This window comes from Artemia franciscana, chromosome 13 (genome assembly GCF_032884065.1).
Source record: "Artemia franciscana chromosome 13, ASM3288406v1, whole genome shotgun sequence".
NCBI classification, from domain to species: Eukaryota; Metazoa; Arthropoda; class Branchiopoda; order Anostraca; family Artemiidae; genus Artemia; species Artemia franciscana.
Window position 1 is genome coordinate 41,510,937 of NC_088875.1, and position 12,404 is coordinate 41,523,340.

The 12,404-nt window shown below is 34.5% G+C and overlaps 1 protein-coding gene across 3 annotated transcripts in view; it reads left to right on the top strand.

Annotated features, from left to right (window-relative positions):
- The window catches only part of LOC136034944 (general transcription factor 3C polypeptide 1-like), a 136,030-nt gene that overhangs the window by 106,658 nt on the left and 16,968 nt on the right, over positions 1-12,404 (top strand). For 2 of the 3 annotated variants that reach the window (XM_065716482.1, XM_065716483.1), the window contains exons 21-22: positions 6,378-6,513; positions 8,232-8,364. In XM_065716482.1, coding sequence (XP_065572554.1) covers positions 6,378-6,513; positions 8,232-8,364 — 269 coding nt within the window. Of the gene's footprint in view, positions 1-6,377; positions 6,514-8,231; positions 8,365-11,325; positions 11,437-12,404 lie in introns of all 3 variants that reach the window. The other variant, XR_010619301.1, reaches the window with a different exon arrangement.

The window sequence follows — 12,404 nt, forward strand, 5'->3', positions numbered from 1 at the left end:
AACCGAGTTCACGTAAATAAAAACGGTAAAAAAAGGGTAAACAGGTGCCTCTGGGCCAACTATCTCCCCATAGTTGCCCTTATCAGAAAGCTTTGAATCCTTCTAACTGGGAACTGGAGTCCTGGCCATTTTGAACGTTATGTCTTTGATTTCCATTTCCGCCTTTTCCTCTTCCTGACATGTTTTATTAGCTATAGAATTAGCTTCGAATATAATCAGAGCGAAGTTAAAATTATGTCTATTGCTCAGCAGCTGAAACGCGCTATATTTGTATGCCAGCAAGAGAGATTTATTATTCTCTGAAGGAGGAAAGACGGCCTCCTTAGGAAAAAAAGTCTGCTAATTAACGAAAGCTCATGGATTTAACTCCCATGACTACAGGAATTTCTCTTTGAATGATCCAAACGTAGTATATTGAAAAGAACAAAAACAAAACAAAAGAAACCCTACATGAGAGAGACTTAAAGGCCCACGCCAAAGAGAATAAGAAACGTGAGTCTTTGGTGATTTATATGGGAAGATGAGCCTTTGGTGATTTATATGGGAAGATGAGTCTTTGGTGATTCATATGGGAAGATGAGTCCGGTCATTTATATGGGAAGATGAGTCTTTGGTGATTTATATGGGAAGATGAGTCTTTGGTGATTTATATGGGAAGATGAGTCTTTGGTCATTTATATGGGAAGATGAGTCTTTGGTGATTCATATGGGAAGATGAGTCTTTGGTCATTTATATGGGAAGATGAGTCTTTGGTGATTTATATGGGAAGATGAGTTTTTGGTGATTTATATGGGAAGATGAGTCTTTGGTGATTTATATGGGAAGATGAGTCTTTGGTGATTCATATGGGAAGATGAGTCTTTGGTGATTTATATGTGAAGATGAGTCTTTGGTGATTTACATGGGAAGATGAGTCTTTGGTGATTTATATGGGAAGATGAGTCTTTGGTGATTTATATGGGAAGATGAGTCTTTGGTGATTTATATGGGAAGATGAGTCTTTGGTGATTTATATGGGAAGATGAGTCTTTAGTGATTTATAGGGAAAGATGAGTCTTTGGTGATTTATATGGGAAGATCAAAAATTGCTAGCACTAATTATTGTGTATTGTCTGGTGACTTCATTAATAAAGAACATTGTAGATATAAGATTAGTTTGCAACACGATGGGACTGAAGCTAAAACTTCTTTGGTAAATGATAATAACTCATCATTTTTTATCCTGGTAGGTTAAACATGTAGTTGAATTTTAGAGGGTGGGTTTACTGGGCACAAAACTTCTGCTTTTTTACCCTCCCCAGTGGTGGCTCTGCCCTCGCTTGTGTTCGGGGCAAAATCCTGATTATTGCCCCCCCCCCATCCCCCCAAAATTTTTCGAGCCAAATTTTTATTGTTAATAAAACTTTTCAATTTATTAGTTAATTAGTTTTTTTTTTAATTGCTATTATCTTAATTTAATAATTATTATTTTTTATTAATCAGTTAGTAATTCATTTTTGAATCAGTATGATCTTAATTTAATAATGATTATTATTTTATTTTTTAAATTTATTTTTATTTTACTAGTTAGTTAAGAGTTTATTAATCACTTTAATTTGTTAACTGCGCCCTCTACTTTATTTTTAATAAAGATAAAATTTCAAAAATAACTTAACTATAATGACCTTTACATTGTTTTTTTTATAAATTTTGCGCTCCTAAGGTTTCTGCACCCAGGGTAAGTGCCCCTTCTGCCTATGCCGTATCCAGAAGGGTTAGTGGGTCCGACTCCCCCCCTGAAATGTTTGTCTGACTCGTAAAAACGTAACAAAAATGAATATAAACACTTTTTGTGAGTTTTTAAAGTTTTTTGTATCCCCCCCCGAAAAAACCCTGGATACGTCCATGCCTCCGCCCCCCCCCCAAAAAAAAAAAGTCCACTGACCCTATCCTCTATTTCAAAATATTTTAAAAGACAAGTATGCAGCAGTTTGGAATAAACAAAGGCGTCAAGCGCTAGAGTGCGTTAGTAATTTTTCTTTTCTGTATTAGAAGTAGTTTCTACCATACTCTTATAAGTTCCCAATACTCCTTGGGCTATGCTAATATAGGTAAAACATAATAAATAATAAAAAGTTATATGTTTTATATCCCGTAATGTAAGGTCAATAAAGGTAGTCTTCAATGTTTTCTTCCTTGAATTAAAATGAGACTGCCGAGAACCTAATTGAAATTCTACTTCTCAACCTGTTTTTATTTAGAATAATGCCTTTTATATTACATTAGAACCTATATCTGGGTCGCAGCTGCAGCTAGCAACCTAGTAAGAGACGATCATACCCCATAGTAAAAGTGAAATAGCCCATAACTCCTAATACTAGAATCAGATCAAAAAACAAAGTACATCATTAGAACTGCCTTGTTCAAAACCCCTACATAGAAAACTTATCTTCCCTTGGCTTAAACAACAAGAGAAATATACTGGCTTGAAAATGAACAAAAGTGACTGCGACCGCGATATTCTGCATAAACGGCATCTTTTGTTCGTTTTTCTCTTTCACCTCAGAGAGCTTGGAACTGGAACATCCGTAGACAGCTGTTTATCGTAAATAGTCGTTATGAATGCTTAAGACGTATCAGTTTCATTTTGTTAATTCTGAGAGCTCTACATTTTGACTTAGATATCAAATGCCATTTTTTCTTGATTTGAATCAAGAAATATCAGTGAAATAGAACCTCTAGACACAGTACTTGGTTAGATGCTAAAAGCCATTGTCTTAAGAGGATTTGCTACTTTAAACATCATTTTGTGAGCCTCAACGTTGGCTGACTGTCTCAAAGGCAAAAGGTCTATTCGTGAATTCTCCCAGGGGACTACTTATCATTGAAGCCTATTGAGAATTTGTAATTTAATTCTGTCGGCAAAGTTTTTAATTAAAGCGGTTTGCACCACAGAAAATCCAAATAGCTTTCAAACTGATCAAATGACTTTTCTTTTGAGGTGATTTTGGGCTTTTTCCTAGCTTGTATACTACAAAGTTTTTAGGGACAACCCTTTCCTGAATTTTGAAATGAAAGTTCTGCTCCGTTTGATCGAAAAAAAAAGACTTACTATTTCTAATGATACAACAAAATTTACAATTTCTAGTGATAAAAGTTTTTCTAAAACTAAATATATCTATATCCAGTACAAAACAAGAGAAGTTGCAAGGTTTTTCTAAGATTGCAGGAAAAGAAGATGTCAGCTTTTAGTTTTGTGCAGTTTATTCACATCGCTTATCCAAGCTTATCCGTGCTTATTCAAGCACGAGTTGTGGCAAGACCGCCAAATCAACTATAAATAGTTTGACCACAAAAACTATAAACGTTTACAATGGACGAGATTGGCTGATTCTTTATGGTATCGAATCCACTTAATAAGTGATTTTTTTTACTTGACGTCTTGTATTATCCGTTTTAACTGCTAATATACTAAACAGAATTTGTATACTGAGAAAGCTACGCAATTGAAAATTTGACCGTTCAGATACGAAAGATGAATGAAATCTAGCAAACTTCTTTCCAGGTCCATTTTATGTTTCTTCTTTAAGAAGAAGCAGGAAAGTATATAACGCTTGTCAACATCAAGTAATTGCTCAGTTCCTGAACGATTTGCTTCCTAGATTAGATTTATGGCTTAATTATAAGACAAATAGACGTGTTTAAAAGACAGATTATACTATGATCTACTGATTTTCATTAGAAGTGTAATTTTTATATTTTTCAGTGTTCTTTTCTTACTCCTCTGTGTACATCTTTTGTATGTAAAGAGGGCATAAGTAAATTATTATTATTGTTATTATTATTATTATTATTATATTTATATAATTATATTTATATTATATTTATATTATTATTATTATTATATAAGAAGGATTTGTAATAAAGGATTTTTTTCGCAAGCTGACCACTGGTCAGAGTAGCGCAGGTATTGATATCCTGATTAGCTGCCTTCGACCGGGAGTGCAATGCGTGGCTGGGGGGGGGGGGGAAATCATCTGACGCTTCCCGTTTTTTCTCCTCATATTTGCCCAGGTACCCATTAGAGCTGGATCGACTCTTGGTCTGGGTTAGCTTACAAAATGACACCGTTGATTCCCAGTCCAACACAAATAATTAGCAGCACCAGGATTCGAACCCTTGCCCTTATGTACACAGGAATCCATAAACCCTTGCCCTTATGTACGTAGGACCCTTAAACCCTTGCTCCTATGTACATAGGAACCCGTAAACCCTTGCCCTTTTGTACACAGGAACCCATAAACCCTTGTCCTTATGTACACAGAAACCCATTGTATCTTATGTACACAGAAACAGTTATTGTATCTTAATGAAATTTCATATTTAGAAGGACCTCGTAACTCAGATCTCTCATTTTAAATCCCGACTGGATCCAGCGTCATTGGGGGGGGGGGGGGGATCTCGGAAAACACTTAAAGCGGAGAAATTAGGATAAAACTTGGTGGGGGGAATAAAAACATGTCCAAGATACGTGACTGACATAACCGGACTGGATCCGCCCCCTTTGGTGGAGTTTGTGATTCGGAAAAATTAGAAAAATGAGGTATTTGTAACTTACGAACGGGTGATCAGATCTTAATGAAGTTTGATATTTAGAAGGATCTTGTGCTTTAGAGCTCTTATTTTAAATCCCGACCAGAACCGGTGACTTTGGGGGGAGTTGGAGGAGGAAACCGGAATTCTTGGAAAACGTAAAAATTAAAGTATCTTTATCTCAAGAATGGGTGATCGGACCTTAATGGAACTTTATATATAAAAGGATCTTATGTCTCAGATGCTCCATTTTCAATCCGAATTGGATCCAGGGACATAGGGGGCTGGAAGGGGGAAACAGAAATCTTGGAAAACGCTTAGAGTGGAGAGATTGGGATGAAACTTGATGGAAAGAATGAGCACAAGTTATAGATACGTGATTAACATAATTGGAACGGATCTGTTCACTTTGGTCGAGCTGGTGGGTGTTGATTTGGAAATTTTTTTAAAATTGAGGAATTTTTAACTTAAGAATGGGTGACCGAATCTTAATGAAATTTGATATTTAGAAGGAACTCATGTCTCAGACCTCTTATTCCAAATCCCAACCAGATCTGTTGACATTGGGGGGAGTTGGAGGGGGGAAACCGGAAATCTTGGAAAATGCTTAGAGTAGAGAAATCGGGATGAAACTTGGTGGGTAGAATAACCAAATGTCATAGATATGTAATTGACGTAACCGTGCTGGATCCACTCTCTTAGGGGGTGGGGCTCAGTGCTTTGGCGAGTTTGGTGCTTCTGGACGTGCTAGGACGATGAAAATTGGTAGGCGTGTCCAGGAGCTGCACAAATTGACTTGATGAAGTCGTTTTCCCCGATTAGACCATATGGGGGGCTGAAGGGAGAGAACAAAGAGAAAAACTGAAGTATTTATAACTTACGAATGGGTGATCGGATCTTAACGAATTTTGATATTTAGAAGGACCTCGTGACTCAGACCTCTTATTTTAAATCCCGACTGGTATTAAGCCTCCGATTTTCCTATTAAATCAATCTATTGATTCTTAGAATTTTGACAGAGCTCATACCATATTATCTCTTGGCTTGTCCGGCCTCATCACAAGTATATGAACTCTTAGCTCTTGTTAAGAACTGGATTGGATTTGTTAATTATTAACAAAAATTGAAAAAGTAAATAATGAAGTGCCCATCGTCAATTTTGTTAAAGGGAAGCTTTAGTGCCTTTTCAGCACTTCACCTTAGGTGACGCCAGGAGGCTTTAGGGGCTTTTTGGCCTTTTTGAATGAAACACTTTAGTATTTTTTTAAAGGCATATTCTCATTAATACATTGTTTACGCTCTTATTTTCTTCTAAGTTGGTACACCTGCTAAATTCTTTGAATTCAGAGTTTCCAGTGCATTGACTTGATTTTTATGTGAAGTTTCATTATTAAGTAAAGGAAGGCCAGTATTATTGAGAGAAACTAAATTTATTTTATTTGACTGTTGTAATTTATCGTAAATTGATTTCACCTGCATCTCTGTTGAAAGCCAGGTTTTTGAACAAGTTTTTTTAATTCCATTGGTTTCCCGAAAAACGTGTTTTAAACCCCGGTCCCTAGAAATCAGAGATACACTTTCCAGGTATTTAAATGCCTGAAACGCAAAAAGGCTCTTAGGTTCACTGCAAAACTGAATATATTCCCCCTCCCTCTCTTTAAGAGCTGTGCGCTTGGATACCTATGCTAATGATTATAGTATTAGGAATGGTCGATAGGGATAGAATAGTAGCAAGAGAACTAAAAATGTTTATTTTAAAGAAATAGGGAAAGAGGATTGATAATATTCTCATTTACCTTTTTAGTCGAGTGAAATTGATGAAAGGAGAGATAAACGACCAGTTTGAAGAATTTACAGAAGAAGAATTGAATGTTGCCTGTGAAGTTGTTGCCTATCTCATTTCTAAAGAAGCTGTTGGTGCAACGAAATCGGAAGTTTTGGTAAGCTTTCAATGTCCATTCTTCTGATTCGTTTTCTGAAATTTAAACAGAAAAAAAGAATTACTGCCGTGTTAATCCTCTCCAAATGAATTGTCTATTGATACTTTAAGGTACTCGTAGATTGACCATATATCGTATACAGGAGCGAATCCAGGGTTTTTGTTGGGGGGTTGGATATTTTTTCGGGAGGGGAGGGGGTCAAACATCCTACGCCTCTATGTATACGGCCTTCCCCCTTCCCCCTCCTGCGCACCACCTTCACTATACATGAGAAAATCGTGGTTAGGTCCTACTTTTTAGGCCTAAATTAAAAGAAGTATTCATATGGTTAGTTCAATTTTGCTGATGATAGATTGCCAAAAATTGGGATTTTGGTCACCCTCGCATGGAAAATATTTTCCTCAATAGACCTTCCCCAACCGTATTCTGCCCGCCTCTTGTTGTTTCTGAACCCATTCTTATCTTCATAAGAATGAAGATAAGAATCCCCAATTTGCTGCTTTACCTCCAGATATAAAAAGAAACATTTGTCCTCTTCATTACGGAAAAAAATCAACAAAATATAACGGTTGTTATCCTTTTTAATTATTTCGTGCCGGCGTTGGCCAAGTTTTGGGTTTTTCTCACCCCTCTCCCCTTTTTGTAAGTCCCTATATTTTTTTTTTTATTGCATATATTGCCTAATTCTTTTTAGCTTTACCATTTTTCGTCTTTCAACTTTTCTGACGCTGCATTTTAATTGCTTCGACTAACGAATGATTTTTCATTTTTGTTTTTGCTTTTTTGGTATTGTTTGCCAATTTTTTAGCTTTCTTGTTTTTTTATATGATTTCTTTCTTTCTTTTTTTTTTTTTATGGCCCCGAAATTTGAATTCGGTGATTTGGAATTGTGATGGAAATTTTTCTTTAAATATCTTATATTGGTACAAGCAAAATCAGTTTATCTGTAAATAGGGCGGGAAGAAGTTATAAGAATAGATTTATAGGGAATTCGAATTTCACATAAGGACCTAAGAGTAAAACTTTGGGCAGACTAGGGTGAAGGAGGAGTGTGCTCTGCTTTGTTGGTCTGATACGGCTTGATGATGCATCTATTATTTGTAGTAGTATTAAGAGTAAAATACTTCTCGATTTTTATGCTGAAAATTTTTAATTGTAACCTGTTACATGTCTGTATGTATTGTTTGTTTTTAATCTGTGTATATAACAAGTATTGGATATGTTCAAATGTCCATAAATAAAAGTCGTAACCTGGGTAGTTTCAAATAAAATAAGATAGTCCACAAATAAGAGTAACTAGTGACGTCTAGTTTTCATATTGTAATTTTGGATTAAGTATCAGAAGCTGTAGAAAGAGAACAATCAAACTTCAGGCTTAGAATTAGAATATAAAAAAATATTTAAATAAGTAAATATATCATTAAAAAGTTAATTTATCACTAATGAAAAATAAGTTTAAAGTCAAAATAGCAAAATTTATAATATTTAAAGAATTGAGTTACTTAAAGCTTTCATATTCCAATAAAAATAAGATGTAATGTAAAATAACCCCAGTTGGGAATAAAAATGAGTATGAAAGACATGAGCTGGTTTTTTTAATTCGTTATTTAAAATTTTAAATATACAGCTGGGACTATTTGGAATATTCAAAAACTGAAAATCATTTAGTTGTGTATTTAAGGTTAGAGCTAGAAATTTATTTCGTCTCTTTATTTCAGGATGAGTTTTGTTCCATCCCAAAACCTGAGTTGGCAAGGGTTATACTGAAACTACTTCGTGAAAAGCTAATTTACAAAGTTGGAACTGTATGTGTTCGCTATGTTAGCTACAAATTTGCTTCAAAATGGGCTGGTTTGTCGTTTTATTCTTTTATAGCATCCATATCGTTTATATTAGTCAAAATTCCATATCATTCCCTATTAGACTGGGTTCTGATACCACATTGCGTCAGTTTTGATTCGTCATTCTGAGATCGACGTCATTTTGAAAATTGATGTAGTATTTCTACATGAGAGAAGCTGGATCCCAGTTACTGGACATTTGGAAACTGGATTTTTAACGTGATCAGAATGGTTCAGTGATTTAATAAAACATACCAGAAATATCTTCATATGTCAATAGACATATTCATAATCTTTGTAATCTATAACCACGTCTTTTTCCAGGTTTTGAAATGTTTGCTTACATTAACAAGAACACGATACAGAATATTTCTGAAGGCTCTCGCCGCCTTTAATTGCTGCGAATTTGCTCCTAACGCTAATTGACAAACTTAAGAAACCTCTATCTTATTCCTTTGCTCAATGCAATATTATTAATTTTTCAAATTGAGTTGATGGTAATGACACCAGCTTTTTTAAATAATGGATTTAATATGTGCTGGCTTGTCCAAATGTTTGTGGGGCTTATTAAAGAAACGCACCTTGACTTCTAAATTAATAGAGTTTAACCAATTTTTCAAGTTTGAAAGTGTATAGGCAAGAAAAAGTTTTGAATGGTTTTACATAACTTTGTATTGATCAGGTCAAATAACTAAAATTTATGTTTTTTTATGGAAGAACAATGCTGAATATTAATCATTTACAGTTTTTATGTTAGTTGGAAAAAAAATGTATGTTTTTGATTAGGATTGTTTAACCACAAAAGCATATGTAATATATATTTTTCCTCGATTCTTTTTACATAGATTTTTTTTGGTTTAATATTGGTTTAACTGGTTTTATTTGGTTAATATTGGTTTAATTGGTTGGTTGGGTTTAATAGTAAAACAGATTGAAAAAAATTAGCAGTGTGCCTAGCGTCAGTTTTGCTAAATGAACATCTTAGTGCTTTTTTGGCACTTTTCACCTTGGGTGACATTGATACATGTAGTGTCTGAATTACCCCCCCCCCTCACATACTGTGTATCGTTGTCAAACGCTCCTACTGTAATTTTAGATTCTGGTTGAAGATATCTTGTAGACCTGATTATTGGTACTCGAATGTTGGTCTGTGGTCTCTAACTGGAGTCTTTATAGCAACAATTAGTTGTCTTGCATAGTTAAAGGTCATGAAAAGTCTTTGATTATGTATAAGTTGTGCGTTGAATTGTGTAAGCGTGAAGGTTTGAAATTTATTACAAGGATTATGAATGGTTGAAAGTAGTAAATCAAAAACATTTATAACAAACGTTTTTACCCTGAATGCACTTAAAGTGGAAATGTTTTTTCTTACCCAGGAAAATTGAATTTTTTAGGACTGCTAAAGATGAAAATATGGGACATGATAATATGGGGTCATGACATAAAACATTGGTCTTTGAATGCTTGTAAAATATACGATTATCGCCCCGTGCTTTACTTTCTGAAAAAATTATAGTTAACTAGCTGTTGGGGTGGCGCTTCGCGCCACCCCAACACCTAGTTGGTGGGGGCGCTTCGCGCCCCCCCAAGCCCCCCCGCGCGCGTAAGTCGTTACGCGCCATAATAGTTACGCGCCATTGTAGTTGTGTCCCTATGTCCCACCTGTGAATATAGATATATATATATATATATGGTTTTAACTACGTAAAACTTGCGAATATACAACATTCTTTGCTGTCCCATTGTCTTTGCATATAAATAGATTGTCAGGTTATCCCCCTGTTTCCCCCGGTGTCCCCGTTGTAGTTGTGTCCCTGTGTCCCGGTCGTCATTTATATTCCCTGTGTCCCGGGTCCCGGTCATCATTTGTATCCCGGTGTCCCGGTCTGTATATACATTCGTTTTTTAGTTTTGTTTTTCTCCTTTATTTTTTTCCTTTTTTTTTCTTTTTTAGTTTATTTAGATTTTTAGATTTTTTAGTTTTTTTATTAGTTTTTAGTTTTTTTTTCTTTTTAGTTTTTTTGTAGTTTTTACCTTCTTTTTAGTTTTGTTAATTTTTTTTTTTACTTGTGTCCTGGTCGTCATTTATACTCCCTGTGTCCCGGTGCTTTGTTGATTGCTAATCGAACATTCCTTTTGTCCTGGTCGCTTTCTCTTTGAGTGTCGTCATTTATTTTTTTCTTTTTTAGTTCTTTTAGTTTTTACCTTTTTTAGTTTTTTTTTAGTTTTTAGTTTTTTTAGTTTTTTACCTTTTTTTAGTTTTTTTAGTTTTTTAGCTTTTTTATTTTTTTTATTAGTTTTTAGTTTTTTTGTAGTTTTTGCCTTTTTTTTTAGTTTTTTGTCCTGGTCGCTTTCTCTGAGTGTCGTCATTTATTAGTTTTTTCCTTTTTTTTTTAGTTTTTTATTGGTTTTTACCTTTATTTTAGCTTATTTTTCAGTTTTTTCCTTTTTTTTAGTTTTTTTTTATTTTTTATTTTTTTTAGTTTTTTACCTTTTTTTAGTTTTTTTAGTTTTTTTAGTTTTTTAGCTTTTTTACTTTTTTTATTAGTTTTTAGTTTTTTTTTGTAGTTTTTGCCTTTTTTTAGTTTTTTCAGTTTTTTTTTTAGTTTTTTATTGGTTTTTACCTTTATAGTTTTTTTAGTTTTTTAGCTTTTTTATTTTTTTTATTAGTTTTTAGTTTTTTTTGTAGTTTTTGCCTTTTTTTAGTTTTTTCAGTTTTGACGTCACCTAATCCAGTTTTTTCAGGTGACGTCACCTGACACATCCATCCACACATCCATCCACACATCCACAGACAGACAACTTATTTTTATATATATAGATTCAGAGTTGCGGGGGAAAATCTTTTCCCTTTTTAGTATTTTTCAATATTCTTATTTTGCTGTTTTCCTTCCTATATAATATTTTTTATAAGTTTAGTTCTTTCATAGATACAAAATTTTGCACAAATTTAATAATTATTTGTTTTTAGCAGTGAAATGTTAAGTTCTCGGGAAATTATATCGGAGGGAGCTTGTCAAAACCCCAACAGAGGCTATTGATACGAGAAACGTCGAGGAATCATAGAATGTGGGCATCTCTGGTATCCCACCCCCCAGATGTCTTAAGCATTTAGTACGTGCCTAGCCTATGTCGATAAACTGTTTATTTTTATAGCAGTGATATTTCAAAGGGGGAATATGATCCGTACTAGCCGAGTGGTTGGCGCGCTGGAACTGGAATTATGTATCAGTAAGGCAAGAGATTTGTGTCGTGGTGTCGCTGATTCTTTGATTTGGAACAGGGGTTAGTAGTGTGACTCAGTAAGCTCGACGAAGCTCCAAATAGGTATTTGGAGAAATTTGGAGGAACACACGGGAATTGTCAGATGATTCGCCCCCAACCTCGCATAGCACTCCTGGCCAGAGGCAGAGAATCAAGAGATCAATACCTGCACTGCTTGGATCATTTTCTACACGCAAAAAAAAGTATAATAAAATAAAGAATCCATTTTTTTGTTTATCCGTGTTAAAGTGCAGATTGATTGAACTATTGACAGTTCTTCAAGGATAAATAATCAAATATCAGATACGATCTCATCCTAGGGGTTGCTCATTCAGATTGTGGCTAAAGTTTATTGTACGGCTGTATCGTTGAAAATAACACGAGTGAGTTGCGGATAAATGGCACGGTTTAAGGCGATTTCGTCCGAATGGGTGCTAAATTATTTGTCAGGTTAAATAGTGTTCTAGTTTGTAATAAGTGTTAAATGTAAAAAGTGTGCCATTAAAGTAGAGGCTGTAGTAGTGAGGGGCATGTAGAACGTTTTTTTCCTTCATTTTCTTTGACTTGCTATGTAAATTTAGTTATATATTGAGGAAAATATTGTCTGAGAAGTCATTATTAGCGGTTAGTTCGGGAATAGTTGTCTTTCCAGTCAGTATGTCACTGGTTATTTCTAGAAATTAATTGAACAAAAAACTTTTTCTATAAAATAAGTTTTTCAGAGAAAAGTAAAGAGCTTCGTTAAACTAAAAATGAGCAGAAATTAAGTCAGATAATCAGATAATC